Raw genomic sequence first — 14,993 nt, forward strand, 5'->3', positions numbered from 1 at the left:
TAATTTTTTTTTTTCATTTTTTTTCTCTCACTTATATCTACGTTGTAGATAGAGATAATCATTATTATAACAGTTATTTATGATCATCATTTGTACAAGATTCAAGATAGATGTGTAGATCTGCTTTTATAATCTATAGACTTTTTTTAAAACTATTTACAATCTTTTTTGTTTTTTTTTAGAGGGTGGGTTATGATTTTCAATCATTTGTGGGCTTGCTCATTCATTCATTGTACAATACAGATAGAAATAGAAAGAATAGAAATAGAAAGAAATGAAATATAAAAGTACAAGAGGAAATGTAAAGAATCTATCATTTATAGATGCATTTATGATGGGTTTGGCTGATGATGGTGGATTGATAGTACCAGAATCAATACCTATTGTTGACAAGGATAGACTAGCAAAGATGTCATCAATGTCATTTGTAGAGTTGACTGTTGAAATAATGTCAATGTATATAGATAAAGAAGAGATTAGTCGCAGTCAACTAACAGAACTGGCACAAACTTCATTTCAAAAGTTTGACGATCCTCTGGTGTGTCCTGTCGTTTGTATTGGTGAAGAAAACTTGTATATATTGGAACTGTTTCATGGACCTACCTTTTCCTTTAAGGATGTAGCACTGCAAATGTTGGGTAGTCTATTTGAATTTGTATTGGAAAGAAGAAAACAAACCATGTCTGTATTGGTGGCTACCAGTGGTGATACTGGAAGTGCTGCCATTCACGGTTTGGCCAACAAAAAGGGTGTCAATGTCTTTGTACTCTACCCTCAAGGTAGAGTTAGTCCCGTTCAAGAACTGCAAATGGTCACTGTACAAGACGCCAATGTCCATCCCATCACTATCACCAACTCTTCTTTTGACGATTGCCAAACTCTGGTCAAACAAATATTCTCTGACCTACCATTCAAGTCTAAATACAATTTGGCAGCTGTAAATAGTATCAATTGGGCTCGTATCCTAGTTCAAATTGTTTACTATTTTTATAGTTATTTTTTGGTTCAAAAGAAACAACAAACTACAAACAAAGAGGTTGTATTTTCAGTACCTACTGGTAATTTTGGTGATGTATTGGCTGGATTCTATGCAAAAAAGATGGGATTACCCATTCGTAATCTTATTGTATCAACCAACCAAAATGATATTCTCGACAAGTTCTTCAAGACTGGAAGATATGATAAATCATGTGGCGATGTAATCCCAACCGTTGCACCATCCATGGATATAAAGATTGCAAGTAATTTTGAAAGATATCTTTATTATGTATGTCAAGAGGATGCCTCGAAGCTGAGACAATTGATGGAAGATTTCAACAGAGATGGAGTTCTCTCAATTTCCCCTGACATTCTCGCAAACCAAGTCCACTCTTTGGATGGGTTCCTTTCATCATCTGTCGGACATCAAGAGATTTTAGATACCATTAAAACTTATTATCAAACATTTAACTACCTTGTCGATCCCCATACTGCCATTGGTATTGCAGGTTCCAAGTCTCATGGACTAAAGAATCTCAACAAATTTACAGACAATCCTTTAATTTGTTTATCAACTGCTCACCCTGCTAAATTTGGTGACACTGTTAAATTGGCTACCAATGTTGATATTGAAAATCAATACCAAGCTACCAAACAATTGTTGGAAAAGAAGCAATCAAAATTAAATGTCAATACTGCCAATTGTAATATTGAAGAAATTAAACAATTTATTTCAAATAAAAGAGTATAAGTTTAGTTAATATTCTTTATTTTTATTACCTAAAGAATATTAAACTAATTAATTTAATAAAGATATAAAAAACAATCAATCCAATTGATGAAAAGATTGCAATATCTTTTCTAAATATTTTTCTTGACCACATTCTAATTTGGTGGTTGTCAGAATAGTAATAGGCCAATTTAATTGGTAGACCTAATTCTTCAGAGGTGATTGGTCTATTCTCCAAATGTGAGATTGGATATTGGTATTGATCAAAGATGGGGTTACAAGTTCTTATTCCTTTTTGTAGTTGACGTCTTCCTTCATCTGTCAATGTTCCATCTTGATTGCGTTTTGGTGATACTATATAACCCAATTGTTTTAGTTGTACTATTTCATGTTGTTGTGGTGGTTGTTGATGGGATTCGGTTGGTGTTGTAGTAGTAGTCTTATTTGTTCTAGATCTTAATTCATTTGCAATTTCTTGTATTTTTGGTTCTTCAATCTAAAAAAAATAAAATAAAAAGATAATTAAATTAATTAGAGAATATATATTCTATATATATATATTTTTCATACAATATAAATTAAGGATAATTTTTGATAAATATATTCCTTGTATTTTATGGGAACATTTTGTTTCTTGAATAAATTTTGAATCAATGCATTGACATATTGACTCATTGAATTTGAAAACATTGAGAATCTTTCTTGGTTTTCAATAATACCATAATAAATTAATTGTTTTTCTAAACATAAAATTACTAACAAAAAATAAAATAAAGATAATTAGCAAATATGATCCATTTTTGATTTTCTCGCTTTCTTTTTTTTTTTTTTTTTCTTACTTTCACTTGATAAAGCTTCACCTTGAGTTTGTTTCATTAAAAATCTATCATGTTTATCAATTGATTGTAAACATTGAAGTAATGGTGTATCCATAAAAAAATCCAATATTTTTTTCAATGTATTAAAATTATTCTCTTGGGATAAATCCAAAGAAAATAAAGCTCTAAATATAAAATTTGAAAATACATAACTATACATGTAATAATTTTCAATTATAAAATTTTCCCTATAATAAAATAAAGAGATAGGTTGGTAAGATATATGATTATATGATATCTTTTATACTTTTCATTTGACTTACGAGATTGATTTTTGTTGATCTTGATTATTGTTATTCCCTTGAAAAGATGAAAAGAAACTAGAAGATTTTTGTTTTTCAAGTTGACTATTGTGTCTCCAAGGTGTTAAATAGTTGATCCATAATCTTGTAACATATTCTGTTGGTAATGAATTGTCGCTGATATCGAATTTTTCAAAATAAGAAACCAAGTATACAAATAATGGATACCTTATAATATCATATGCTTGATTCAGGAATCCAATATTAATGTTTGTTTGTTTTGGACTTGTTGGAGTTGGTGAATTATTTTTTGATCCTGAATTATTATTATTATTATTATTATTATTACTATTATTATTGTCATTTTCAGTAGGTGAAAGTATTTTTATATTATTATAGTTGTAATTGTTATAAATAGAGTATTGACCATTTGTACAATACTTTATAAATTTTTGGAAATGTGATAACATTAACAATGTTGCTTCTAAATTAAATGATGTTGGTTTTTTAAACTAAAATGGAGAGAAATATTAATATTTTTTTAAATGATCAAAATTTACTTTACTTTTTACTTACAGTATCTAATAATGATTTAATATTTGGAGATTTTGAAATTAAAAGATTTGTAATATTATGACCAAGGTAACATTCACAAAGTATTTTAAAAAAACATAGTGATTGATCAATCGATTCGTAATTGACTTGTCCTCCAAGTGGAAAGAAATAGTTTAAATAATCAACCAACAACTTGTGATAAATAACTTTTTGACGATCACTTGATGGTTGAGATCTTGATGGTGTTGATGATGATGATGATTTGTTTAAATTATTACTACTAATACTAATTGTTGGAACTCCAAAAACTGATCTTGATGATGATCCATTTGGTTTCTAAAATAAATAAATAAATATTAATTCATATATATATATATAAATATTTTAGAAAGATCTTTCATACCCAATAATCACCAAATAAACCAAAAGCAAAGAAATAAAGTTGAAATATATTAACAGTAATGAACCTAGTTTTATCAATTGTATCCCATCCTTCTAATATTTTTGGTGTCAATAATTGATTTGAATATAATTTTTGTATAATTGATTTCTAAAAAAGATAAATAAATGATTAATAATAAAATAACAATTATTGATTATTTTCTCTTTTTTTACATACAGGAACTCTATCCATTGGAAAGTTATATGAATTCATGTTACTTGAGAAATGAGACATGAGAAAACGAAATACGTCAGATTTGTGATTGAGAAGATGTAATAGTTCTGGTACTTCATCCTCTGTACATATACGAATGATACCTCTAGGATCTGAACCAAATATTTTACCCAATAAAACAGGCCAATCTTGTTGATGAGCAGCTAAATGTCTTGATAATACACTCTTGAAATCTTTAACATTACTTAGATCTGGTACCAATACAGTTGATGGTGGTAAGTGTTGATTTGTCAATGTTGGTGTAGTAGATGATGATGGTGTTGATGTAGTAGGTGTTGTAGATGTCGATGTTGTAGATGTTGGGTCAGATGATAATAAAGTAGGTGTAGGTGTATTTGATGATGTTAAACCTCCTCCAATAAAAGTTGGTGTACCTGATAGAGTTGGTGTGGCACTACCTCTAACAATAGGTGTTGTATGATAATAATGTGACATTATTATTATTATTCGAGTATCTTGTCTTGCTCCTTCTCCTCCTCTATATGAGAGTCTAACCTAATATCAATATTGTTTTCTGTAGTAGGTGAGATAAATGATAATAACTCTTTCTTTACAACTCTTGCTTGGATCGATTGAACTTCAACTGAATTAGTATGCCTAGAGCTGCGCAGTGAATCTTTCATCGCTCAATCTAAAATCATTTTTAAAATTATTTTTAAATAATTATTTTTTTTTTTGCGCGCAATTCTCAACAGTCGAAACTTCGAAGTAATTGAGTACTTTGCAAAGAATAGTAAAGTAGTATTAGATTAGATTATTACTTTTAGAAAGAGAGAGTGAGTGTAGAGATATGTCAGGAATAGCATTATCAAGATTGACAGAAGAAAGAAAGCTGGTAAGTTTTTCAGAAAGAGGAAGATCAATGCAAAAAATCAAACTTCTACAAAACTAACAAACGTTCAACCTCTCTCTCTCTTTATCACTTTGTTGTTATCTCATATACAGTGGAGAAAAGATCACCCATATGTAAGTTCTTTATATGATATATAGTTTGAACAGATAATAGAGAAGAGAATATGACACAATAAGATGTTAACAAATATAAATATATATGAATTCACAGGGATTTTATGCTAGACCATTAACCAACCCAGATGGAACAACAAATATGTTTATTTGGCAATGTGGTATACCAGGAGTAGAAAAGACTATTTGGGAGGGAGGCGTCTATCCTATGACTATTGAATTTTCAGAAGACTACCCAAGTCGTCCCCCAAAATGTAGATTTCCAAAAGACTTTTTCCATCCAAACGTATATCCATCGGGAACAGTGTGTCTCTCTATAGTCAATGACGATGGTGATTGGAAACCATCAATCTCTGTAAAACAAATTCTATGTGGTATTCAAGATTTATTAAATGCTCCCAATCCAAAAAGTCCTGCTCAACAACTTCCTATTACCTTGTTTATGTATGTATAAATTATTAATAATAATAATAATTTTAATATAATTCATGAAAGTAATTACAATTTTATTAATGTAATTTGTTGTGTTTATACCAAATCATAGAAATGATATTGCAGAATACCAAAAAAGAGTGAAAAGTCAAGCTAAAACCTTTCCACCTCCTCAATAATAATAATAATAATAATAATAATAAACCAACAATTATTTAACAAACAATTTGCGTAGAGAAGAAGTATTATTATTTGATTACAAGTTCACACCCCCATCTCTCGCGCGACAATTGTGTGGGCTCACACACACACCAATCAACTTGTAAATGTATCTAACACACCATTGCTTATTGGATAAAAAAAAAACAATGAACATCTCTCTCTTTCTTTCTCTCATCTATCTCTTTTCATTCCATTTAATTCATTTACAATTTCTTTTTTTTTTTAGTTTAGATTCTAGAGGAATAACGATCAAGATTTAAAAAATGATGAAAACAGCTATTGTACCAAAGGCAGGAGCAAAAATAGAAATTGCTGAAAGCCCAATCCCAAACCCTGGTAAAGGATGGTAATGTAAAAAAAAGAGAGGAAAATAGAGTAAAGAGAATCATTATTAAACTTAATTTATTATATTTATTTTATAGGGTAAGAATTAAAGTATATTCTTGTGGAGTATGTCATACTGATATAATGATGGCAAAGGGAGCGTTTCCAGGTTTACCATTCCCAGTTGTACCGTATGTTAACCATCATTCAATATCAACTTTTAATTATATTTAATTATTTTATTATTTTTATTAGGGGACATGAAGTAGCAGGTAGAATTGATGAAGTTGGTGAAGGTGTAACATGTTTTAAAAAAGGAGATAAAGTAGGAGTTGGCTATTTTGGAGGAAGTTGTCACGAATGCAAACAATGTAAACAAAATCAATGGACAACTTGTGAAAAGGTTGGAACCACTGGTATTTCGTTTAGAGGTGGCATGGCAGAATACATGATTGCTCCATGTGACGCTGTTTCTGTTATACCAGAGGAAATATCGTTTGCAGAAGCCGGACCTTTAATGTGTGCCGGTGTCACTACATTCAATTCCATTCGTTCAATGGGTATCAGACCAGGTGAAAAAGTTATCATCCAAGGTATTGGTGGTTTAGGTCATCTTGCTATTCAAGTATGTTAAAAAAAAAATATATATTATTAAATAATTATATTTATTATATTATTTATTAATCTTTTTTTTTTTTGATTTATAGTATGCAAGAAAAAATGGGATATGAAGTGATAGCAGTATCATCGAATATGGATAAGGAAAAGTTGGCAAAAGAGTTGGGAGCACATCATTACTTTGTGTCATCTGAAACAGCCAACACTCAGATTCAAGCAATGGGAGGTGCCAAGTTGATTGTTTGCACTGCACCATCTCAATCGGTTGTTGAAAAGATCGAAGGTGCATTGGGTGCAGGAGGGTCGATTGTCATTGTTGCTGCAATCCCTGAACTCAAGATCAATCCCATTCGAATGTTATCAATGAATCAATCGGTCTGTGGCAGATATTCGGGTGATTCAAGAGATTCAGAGGATTGTTTACACTTTTCAAAGATTCAAGGTGTTCATCCAATGATCCAAAAATACAAATTGGATCAAGTCAATGAATGTTTTGAAAACATTGGAAATGCAAGATTTAGATCTGTTATTGTCATTCGTAATGATAATGAATAAACTTGTTCTTGATAATAATAATTTAAATAAGGAACACCAGCGGGGTAAGCGCCAAGTACGCTATATATACCCAAACTTGTTGTATTTTTTTCTCATTTTATCAGCATCCTTTTCTTTTAAATCTTTTTACCCTGAGCCTTCCACAAAAGGCACACCATTATATCTATTAATTAAGAATCTAATGCAATGGAATCCACAATTATTACTGTCTGCTGCTAGTTCAACTATTTTATTTACTTTAAATTTAAGATAATATTGACCCAGGGTCAATCGCGTCTATTACCTTCTTTATATCAATCATGAATTGTTCTGATGGATCCTCGCCAAATGAATCGTAATACTCTAATGATTTACTACCAATTGTATCGATGTAACATGCAACCCAATGACTACCAGGTTCTGTTGACTTGTCCAAATTCATAATAAAAGAGAGCTTTCCGTCAAGCGTTGGTCGAGCAAGATCGACTTCATCGGCGGAGAATACACCACTCCATCCATATTTCTTGTAAGGCTTCATTAGTTTCTCTATTTCATAATCGTATAGCCCAGGTGACTGCTCCTTTGTGAACTTTGGAAAGTTCTCTTGCTGCACGCCACGCTCTCCACCCGACTCTGGCACATCTTGTAGCGGGGTAAGCGCCAAGACGCTCTCACATTTGCATCCACCATCTATCCTCAAGCGGCAAATCGGCCAAGACCGATTCTTTAGCGTGGGAAGCGGCAAGACGCTCTAGTTTGTTTATCCTGGGTAACGATGTTAATTCTGTAATTCTTGTGTGGATGCCATTGAGTATATCATTTCTTTCTGCAGGTTTGTATTCCATCTTTTTATAATCTTGTAACAATTTAGTTGTATCTGCTGATGTTAAATGATCTCTTAAGTTGTACAATTGTTGACCAAATTCTTCATTGTTCTTTTTAATTATTTTATTCTTCTGTGTTGGTGTAATTCCATCGTCAAAGGATACAAATCTATTGTTGCTCTTGATCTTGGTGGTAAAAAGCTGATATTAATCTTCTTATCCCCTATGAATTTATCAATCAAATCTTTTACATTCTTTCTTTCGCCTCTCTTCTTACCTTTTCAATATCTTGATTGAATCTTTGTTGATCTTCCTCTGATTTCTCCTTTAATGAAATGATCTTCTCCTCTGCTTCTCTTACCTTGTTGATCTCTTGATTTAGTTGTTCTTCAAGTTGACGTTGCTGCTCTAGTGCATCTTGCTGCACGCCACGCAGTTGGTTTTCCTCCATAAAACGCTCTAGTTGTGATTTGATTAAATTAGCATCCATATTTGCCATTCTCTTTTCAGTCAATGCCATATTTACTAATAATTCATCATGTTGTTTCTGTTTGTCTGCACGACGAGTAATCCTTTCAAGATATCTTGTCACTTTCATCTTCTTTTAATTTCCTTATCATTGCACCTTTAATATCATCAAATTGATTGGTCAAGTATTTTAATAAGTGTTGAGGTATTTGTTGTTCAAGTGCCTCTTGTTGCACGCCACGCTGTTGTAGAAGGGGGTGTTTATCTAAAATTGCCATTGGTGCGAAGCGCAGATTCTCTGCTGCAACCTTTGATTCTTTCATCAATGATTCTTTAAAGTTTGAATCTTGTATGTTTCTGATATAGTCAGAGCGTAACGTCGCTCCAGCACTATCAGGTGAGATTGACCTTATTGATGAATCTCTAATGATAGGTGTGTGGGAAGTGGAAGCACGCTTGAGTTCTTTGATTAATGATCTCATGATTTCCTTGTCGGTCTTCTTTGACTTAATGTAATACTTCTTACCTTTCTTAATCACGTATCTTCTCCCTTTTTTGTCTTTTCTTATGCGGTATGGTCGCAAGTTCATTATGTGTTTATGATTAGGTAGAAAATAATTAAAATAATTAAAATTAAAATAAAAAAAGGGGTTGGTTGGAAGAGAGGTGTGGTTTCAGAGTGCGCATTATGCATGACTCTGAAATACGATGCATAATGTAATAAAATCGATAGAAAAAATAGAGACGGGTGTCATACATTAATTGAACAATAGTTAGCTATAAATACGATGCATCGTATTCTATGTAGTCTTAATCATTACATTATTAGTTGAATCATTCATTCTTTATTCCTTCTATTATTCATATGACAACTTCGACATCATCAACCGGCCCAGTCGCTCCACAACGTCGTGACCTCACTCTCTTTGTTCACTACCGTAATGATGTAACCAAGATCAGTTTTAACAATGTTGCCGACCACGACGATCTCCGTCCCATCATTCGAGCCAATCCAGAGTTCGTTATTCCTCGTGGTACTATGCTTCTCTTTGCCGAGCCACCATCAAATGACAACAATGCCCCTGCTCGTGTACCCCTTGATCCCCTTGCTGCTGTCACTCTAGCCGATGGTGTTCACCTCTATGTTGAGGTCGAAGCTAGCGATACAGTAGTCGATTTTTCAAGCTTAAACCAAACAATAGAAAGTGCTATTCTTGGGGCTTTGGATCGAAGAGAACCTCCAAGGGTATGTATGACATTTAATTATATTAACAATGCATTAGTTTATTGCTTACGTTTTGACCTAGTCCTATTTTCAATCTTTTTTATCTTATTTAGGGTTGGATACAGAAGTTACTCGACCAAGGAGTCAAAACCTGGATAGTAATCACCAGACAAATCATAGCATGGACCAAGGGAATATTTTAAGAAATAGATTTCCTACAAAAAATACCAAAGAATAAATCAATCTTAATAAACTCCAATGATAGACTGAATATTAGTGGGCGGGATGGCGTTATTATTTGGGTCTAATTCGACAAGAGTAAAGTATGCAGATTATTCTTATATTTATTGGAGTAATCCAAGAGTTGAAGCTTACTGTAAGAAACTAACAAATAGTAACAAAAATAGTTTTAATGGTGTAGATTTAACTGTTTAACAATTATTTTCTTCAGGATGAATAATTATTATGATATGCATAAAGAGTATATGATGCATTCGATTTCACAAGAGGCAGGCAACAAACTTCCCGGAGAGGGGTAGGCACCAAGATGCCTAATTTAATATTTATATATTTTTTTTCTCTCAACTTATAATGCGGCCTGTACTGTTACCACTATAGATATTGGTACTGGTATCGCATAATCAAAAAGTTGGTTACAATTTAATTTAACAGTACCAGCAGCAGGAGGACCTAACATTGTTCCTTATCTATTCGCCCATTATATACCATTCTTCAGCAATATAACATTGTATTAAAATAAAAATAGTTGAAGATCTTACCTCTAAGTTATCACATGGATTACCCATTCTCATTTCCAATGCAACAAAGTGGTACTGGTGCAAATCAATCAGCTCAATTCAATATTGCAGGTGGTGGAGTAACTATCGATAAAATTTATTATAGTATCTTGTAAATATTATCCAGGAATAGATGTTGAGTAAAGAATTTAAATTATTTAATAACTAGTGGGAGTAATATTAGAATACCCATCGCCGCCGCACGCCTAATGAACACTAACTGAATAGTTTAACTGTTGAAACTATTCAATCAAGTCATTCCAAGATCATCTTTATTCAATCATATATATATTCGATCACAGAAAGGGTCACACCAGTGAAATAAAAAAATAAATATAAAAATAAATCCTTTTTTTTTTTTTATACTTGTCTTTGAAAGAGTGACCTTGTAGTAGTTGATGTTGTTGTACAATTAATCAGAAAGAAAGAAATGTTTTATTGAAAACATTATTTGTTTGTTTGTGTTGTGTTGTGTGAATTACAATTACAATGATTTCTTTAAAGTTTCAGCAACCTTGTCAATGAATTGTTCGGTATTCAAATATTTATCACGAGTGAGTTGCTTGTCGTCATAGATGCAAAGAGCAAGATCCTTGGTCATGAAACCATTCTCGATGGTTTGGATACAAGCCTTTTCAAGTGTGTCTGTGAATTTGAGCAAATCGGCATTCTTGTCCAACTTGGCACGGTGAGCAAGACCACGGGTCCAGGCAAAGATGGAGGCAACCGAGTTGGTGCTAGTCTCTTGACCCTTTTGGTGTTGACGGTAGTGACGAGTGACAGTACCGTGAGCAGCTTCACTTTCAACAATACCATCGGCTGGTGCGACAAGGACCGATGTCATGAGACCCAAAGAACCAAAACCTTGGGCAACAATATCCGACTGGACATCACCATCATAGTTTTTGCAGGCCCATACGTATCCACCATTACTCTTGATGGCATAGGCGACCATGTCATCTATGAGACGATGTTCGTATTGCATCTTTTCTCCTTTTTCTCCCTCTCCTCTTTCTTTTTCCTTTTTTTCCATTTCCTTTTTATATTTCTCTTGGTACAATTGTTCAAAGATGTCCTTGAAACGACCATCATACTTTTTCAAAATAGTGTTCTTGGTTGACAAGTAAAGTGGGAGCTTTCTATCCAAAGCATAGGCAAAGCAACTGTGTGCGAATTCAGTAATGGACTTGTCAGTGTTGTACATACCCATGGCAACACCAGCATCCTTAAATTCAAATACTGTTCTCTTTGAAGCAGATCCTCCATTCTTTGGTGTGAATACCATTTCCAATTTACCTGCTTCTTCAACTAAAAAGTCTGTTGCCTTGTACTAGATTAGAAAAAAAAAAAAAAAATTCAATAATTAAATAAATATTTAATATTTAAATGTGTGTATGAGTGTGTATGTGTATGTGTAACATACTTGATCACCAAAAGCATGTCTACCAATAATAATTGGTTTATTCCAACGTGGAACTAATCTTGGAATGTTTGTACAAACAATTGGTTCACGGAATACAGTACCACCAAGAATATTACGAATAGTACCATTTGGTGATTTCCACATTTCCTTTAATTTAAATTCTATAGAATAGGTTATATAAATATATATATATAGAAATAGTTTGAGTTTGAATGATTAATATTTATAAATATATCCAAATATTTTTTCTTTTTTCTTTTTTTTTATCTATACCTTCAACTCTAGCTTCATCAGGAGTAATGGTAGCACATTTAATACCAACTTTGGCTTCCTTGATGGCATTGGCAGCATCAATGGTAACTTGATCATTGGTAGCATCACGATGTGGAAGACCAAGATCAAAATATAATGGCTTGACGTCGAGGAATGGAAAGACCAACTTTTTCTTGATCATATCCCAAATGATTCTAGTCATTTCATCACCATCCATTTCAACTACTGGTCCTGTAACCTTGATCTTTTGATCTAAATAAACAAAATAAAATAAAACAAATAAATAATCATATGATTTGAAAAGTTTGTTTGTTTGTTTGTTTGACTTACAATTTCTAACAAAAGTACCATACTTTACAGATGATTGAAAAGTATTTGATGTTAATTTCTTGATTGATAATGATAACATGTTTGCTTTTTTGGTGATGACGATTAACTAATTAAAAAAAGATATATAGAGTAAAGAAGGAAGGAAAAAAAAAAGAAGATTAAATAAAAAGGAAAAGTAAGTTTGTGTGTGGTGCGATAAAGGATGAGGGAGGAGGAAGATAAATTAAATTTAAATGAAATTGAAGGAAGGTGGGGGTGAGTCTTCAAGTTGAATGTGTGGGGCTAGCTATGACAGCCCTTTATAAATGAAATATCTTAATCTTTTTGTGGGGGTTGGTTGGTAGTTGATTTTTTTTGATTGAACTTCTTCTTTTTCACATACGCACGTTATATATCTTCTTTTTAAACAAACTATAATCTAACTAATCCCTACAAATATATAAAGACGATGGTCAATTGCTTTTCCCGAGAGGAGGAAGAGGGAGGTTCAAAGCCTAAATTAAATTTATTTTTAAAAAAAATCAGGTGATGAACTTCACAGGTAGGGAATGTCACCTTCTGAACCACTGTGACGTGTTTAATACCAAAAGACGACGAGGTATGTAAATATATACACATATAATGTAAATACAAAGTAGTGAGATTATATATATAATTTTAAAGAAAGAGATGATGTGTCTTCAAATCTGACATAGTCATATATATTATCTACTATTATCTAGAGATCATTGTGATACCATTATTATTATACAGTTAGTAATGATTATCTGACGAGCAAGTAAAGTATTGTCTTCATCGGACAAACCCACAGTCCCATTGATGTTGTTGATCTTTGCTTGTGCAAAAAAAGAAATAAAAAAAAAGATTTTTCTGATGAATACTCAAATTTTGCATTCATTGCACTTTAAATATTATTATTTATTACACATTACTATATTTAATAGATAGATAGATAGAGATATAATCAACCAAGATGAGTGATATATCATTAGATGATTCAATATGTATCTTTGAAAAGGATACAAATAATGATGTTTTAATGACTTGGTATGATTGAACACTAGTACACACACATACACACACTATAAAGCAACTCTCTCTTTATCTATATATATATATTCAGTAGTAACTCTTACTTATACTTTTTCTTTTTCTATTTCTAGGTGTTTTCCAACGATTGAAGATTCAATAAGAAATGTAGTATTGAATAGAAGTGGTTTAAAGAATGATTCAGTCAATGCACAATTCAATTTCAGTAAATACAAGAATTCTTGGATCTATCTATACACTATATCTATACCTGCTCAAAAAGATAAAGATGAATCTATAGTCATACCAGATACATTAAAGAAAGTTGTATTATTTACTATTTGTATCATTCGTAATGTATGTATCAAATCAAAAAAAAAGACATAGCTAACTATTGATCAATTAAACTAAAACTCTTCCTTCTTTCTTTTTTTCTCTTGTTAGGTATATAATCCAGAAAAGTATGGAACACTTGCACAGATAATGTCAAATATTTATTTAAAGACTGGTGATCCAAGTAAATTATTGGAATGTCATCTAAGAGCTGTCAATCGTGGACAATTTGATGTTGGTGCATTGGGTAAATTTGTTGATGCCGATTATGATATTCGTCGTTCCTATCTTGCCACTAGTATCAAAGATATCATTAAATTGTTTGATGAACAATCCATTTTAATTTGGAATGCAATGATGTTAAAGAAAAGAATCGTTATTTATTCTGATAAAATTTCTCCTTTATTAAAGGTTATTAGGTAAACTAAAATTAAAAACAAATATATATATATATTTATTATTCATTTATTAATAATTATCTTTTTTCTTTTTATTTTTATTTTTTAGAGGATTTCCATTATTTGTATTTCATAGACAAAATTGGAGTTTATTAAGACCATATGTAACAGTTGATGAAGATGAAATTAAAGAATTGGTAAATAATGGTGTCTATGTTGCCGGGTTTACTGATCCTTCAATTAAATCTCGAGAAGATTTATATGATTTATTAGTTGATTGTAAGAGGAAATTAAAAGAAAGAAAAGAAAAAGAATATATTTATATTTAATAACCATTTCTTATTCATCCTTTAGTACCATCAAAAGAAATAACAGTAGCATCACATGCAAAAGATCAATTTTTATTATCATCAATACATAAAGATATATTGAAATTATTATTAACATCGATTGATGAAGAAGTGGAAGAACCAATGAGTGATCAAGCAGTCATGAAAGCATTGACCATCAAAGTAAAAGAATTACTCGTTAAATTGGAATCACTCAAAGTCGAAGGTGACGATGGAAAATCAATGGTCACTCTAAAGAGTTTACAAGAACGTAAATTACCACCTGGTATGGATACTTTTCTTTTTAATGTTGCCAATGTTGAAGGTTTAAATAATCAATAAAATATATATACACAAATATATATATATAATGAATTCTTTTTGAAATTTCAAGAGATTTATTTATAGA

The 14,993-nt window shown here is 31.6% G+C and overlaps 12 protein-coding genes across 12 annotated transcripts; 7 read left to right on the forward strand and 5 right to left on the reverse strand.

Annotated features, from left to right (window-relative positions):
- Positions 1-274: 274 nt before the first annotated feature.
- DFA_10777 (threonine synthase) lies at positions 275-1,729 on the forward strand (the record flags this gene model as incomplete). Its single annotated transcript, XM_004351368.1, has 2 exons — positions 275-456; positions 667-1,729. The coding sequence occupies 2 exons, from the start codon at positions 275-277 to the stop codon at positions 1,727-1,729; spliced, it is 1,245 nt and encodes a 414-aa protein (XP_004351420.1).
- A 53-nt stretch (positions 1,730-1,782) lies between these two features.
- Positions 1,783-4,494, reverse strand: DFA_10778 (uncharacterized protein; the record flags this gene model as incomplete). The annotated part of the gene is made up of 8 exons (XM_004351369.1): positions 1,783-1,834; positions 1,861-2,204; positions 2,279-2,463; positions 2,548-2,774; positions 2,850-3,340; positions 3,405-3,719; positions 3,787-3,933; positions 4,003-4,494. The coding sequence occupies 8 exons, from the start codon at positions 4,492-4,494 to the stop codon at positions 1,783-1,785; spliced, it is 2,253 nt and encodes a 750-aa protein (XP_004351421.1).
- Positions 4,495-4,849: 355 nt separating this feature from the next.
- Positions 4,850-5,939, forward strand: ubc9 (putative E2 enzyme Ubc9; the record flags this gene model as incomplete). The annotated part of the gene is made up of 4 exons (XM_004351370.1): positions 4,850-4,894; positions 5,005-5,025; positions 5,123-5,469; positions 5,906-5,939. The coding sequence occupies 4 exons, from the start codon at positions 4,850-4,852 to the stop codon at positions 5,937-5,939; spliced, it is 447 nt and encodes a 148-aa protein (XP_004351422.1).
- Positions 5,940-6,022: 83 nt separating this feature from the next.
- DFA_10780 (uncharacterized protein) lies at positions 6,023-6,637 on the forward strand (the record flags this gene model as incomplete). Its single annotated transcript, XM_004351371.1, has 3 exons — positions 6,023-6,030; positions 6,102-6,194; positions 6,259-6,637. 3 exons carry the CDS (start codon positions 6,023-6,025, stop codon positions 6,635-6,637), a joined length of 480 nt encoding a protein of 159 aa, XP_004351423.1.
- Positions 6,638-6,723: 86 nt separating this feature from the next.
- DFA_10781 (zinc-containing alcohol dehydrogenase) lies at positions 6,724-7,176 on the forward strand (the record flags this gene model as incomplete). Its single annotated transcript, XM_004351372.1, has 1 exon — positions 6,724-7,176. One exon carries the CDS (start codon positions 6,724-6,726, stop codon positions 7,174-7,176), a length of 453 nt encoding a protein of 150 aa, XP_004351424.1.
- A 157-nt stretch (positions 7,177-7,333) lies between these two features.
- DFA_10782 (uncharacterized protein) lies at positions 7,334-7,693 on the reverse strand (the record flags this gene model as incomplete). The annotated part of the gene is made up of 2 exons (XM_004351373.1): positions 7,334-7,339; positions 7,460-7,693. The coding sequence occupies 2 exons, from the start codon at positions 7,691-7,693 to the stop codon at positions 7,334-7,336; spliced, it is 240 nt and encodes a 79-aa protein (XP_004351425.1).
- A 133-nt stretch (positions 7,694-7,826) lies between these two features.
- DFA_10783 (uncharacterized protein) lies at positions 7,827-8,499 on the reverse strand (the record flags this gene model as incomplete). Its single annotated transcript, XM_004351374.1, has 2 exons — positions 7,827-8,090; positions 8,257-8,499. 2 exons carry the CDS (start codon positions 8,497-8,499, stop codon positions 7,827-7,829), a joined length of 507 nt encoding a protein of 168 aa, XP_004351426.1.
- A 55-nt stretch (positions 8,500-8,554) lies between these two features.
- On the reverse strand, positions 8,555-9,037 carry DFA_10784 (uncharacterized protein; the record flags this gene model as incomplete). Its single annotated transcript, XM_004351375.1, has 1 exon — positions 8,555-9,037. One exon carries the CDS (start codon positions 9,035-9,037, stop codon positions 8,555-8,557), a length of 483 nt encoding a protein of 160 aa, XP_004351427.1.
- Positions 9,038-9,312: 275 nt separating this feature from the next.
- Positions 9,313-9,875, forward strand: DFA_10785 (uncharacterized protein; the record flags this gene model as incomplete). The annotated part of the gene is made up of 2 exons (XM_004351376.1): positions 9,313-9,693; positions 9,786-9,875. The coding sequence occupies 2 exons, from the start codon at positions 9,313-9,315 to the stop codon at positions 9,873-9,875; spliced, it is 471 nt and encodes a 156-aa protein (XP_004351428.1).
- An 82-nt stretch (positions 9,876-9,957) lies between these two features.
- DFA_10786 (uncharacterized protein) lies at positions 9,958-10,585 on the forward strand (the record flags this gene model as incomplete). Its single annotated transcript, XM_004351377.1, has 2 exons — positions 9,958-10,101; positions 10,439-10,585. 2 exons carry the CDS (start codon positions 9,958-9,960, stop codon positions 10,583-10,585), a joined length of 291 nt encoding a protein of 96 aa, XP_004351429.1.
- A 368-nt stretch (positions 10,586-10,953) lies between these two features.
- On the reverse strand, positions 10,954-13,235 carry idhM (isocitrate dehydrogenase; the record flags this gene model as incomplete). Its single annotated transcript, XM_004351378.1, has 5 exons — positions 10,954-11,799; positions 11,893-12,053; positions 12,166-12,417; positions 12,496-12,601; positions 13,233-13,235. 5 exons carry the CDS (start codon positions 13,233-13,235, stop codon positions 10,954-10,956), a joined length of 1,368 nt encoding a protein of 455 aa, XP_004351430.1.
- Positions 13,236-13,468: 233 nt separating this feature from the next.
- Positions 13,469-14,926, forward strand: fam45 (FAM45 family protein; the record flags this gene model as incomplete). The annotated part of the gene is made up of 5 exons (XM_004351379.1): positions 13,469-13,542; positions 13,659-13,881; positions 13,969-14,276; positions 14,365-14,534; positions 14,610-14,926. The coding sequence occupies 5 exons, from the start codon at positions 13,469-13,471 to the stop codon at positions 14,924-14,926; spliced, it is 1,092 nt and encodes a 363-aa protein (XP_004351431.1).
- Positions 14,927-14,993: the final 67 nt, after the last annotated feature.

This window comes from Cavenderia fasciculata (genome assembly GCF_000203815.1).
Source record: "Cavenderia fasciculata unplaced genomic scaffold Scf_EUAJFUG01CK1KI-5, whole genome shotgun sequence".
NCBI classification, from domain to species: Eukaryota; Evosea; class Eumycetozoa; order Acytosteliales; family Cavenderiaceae; genus Cavenderia; species Cavenderia fasciculata.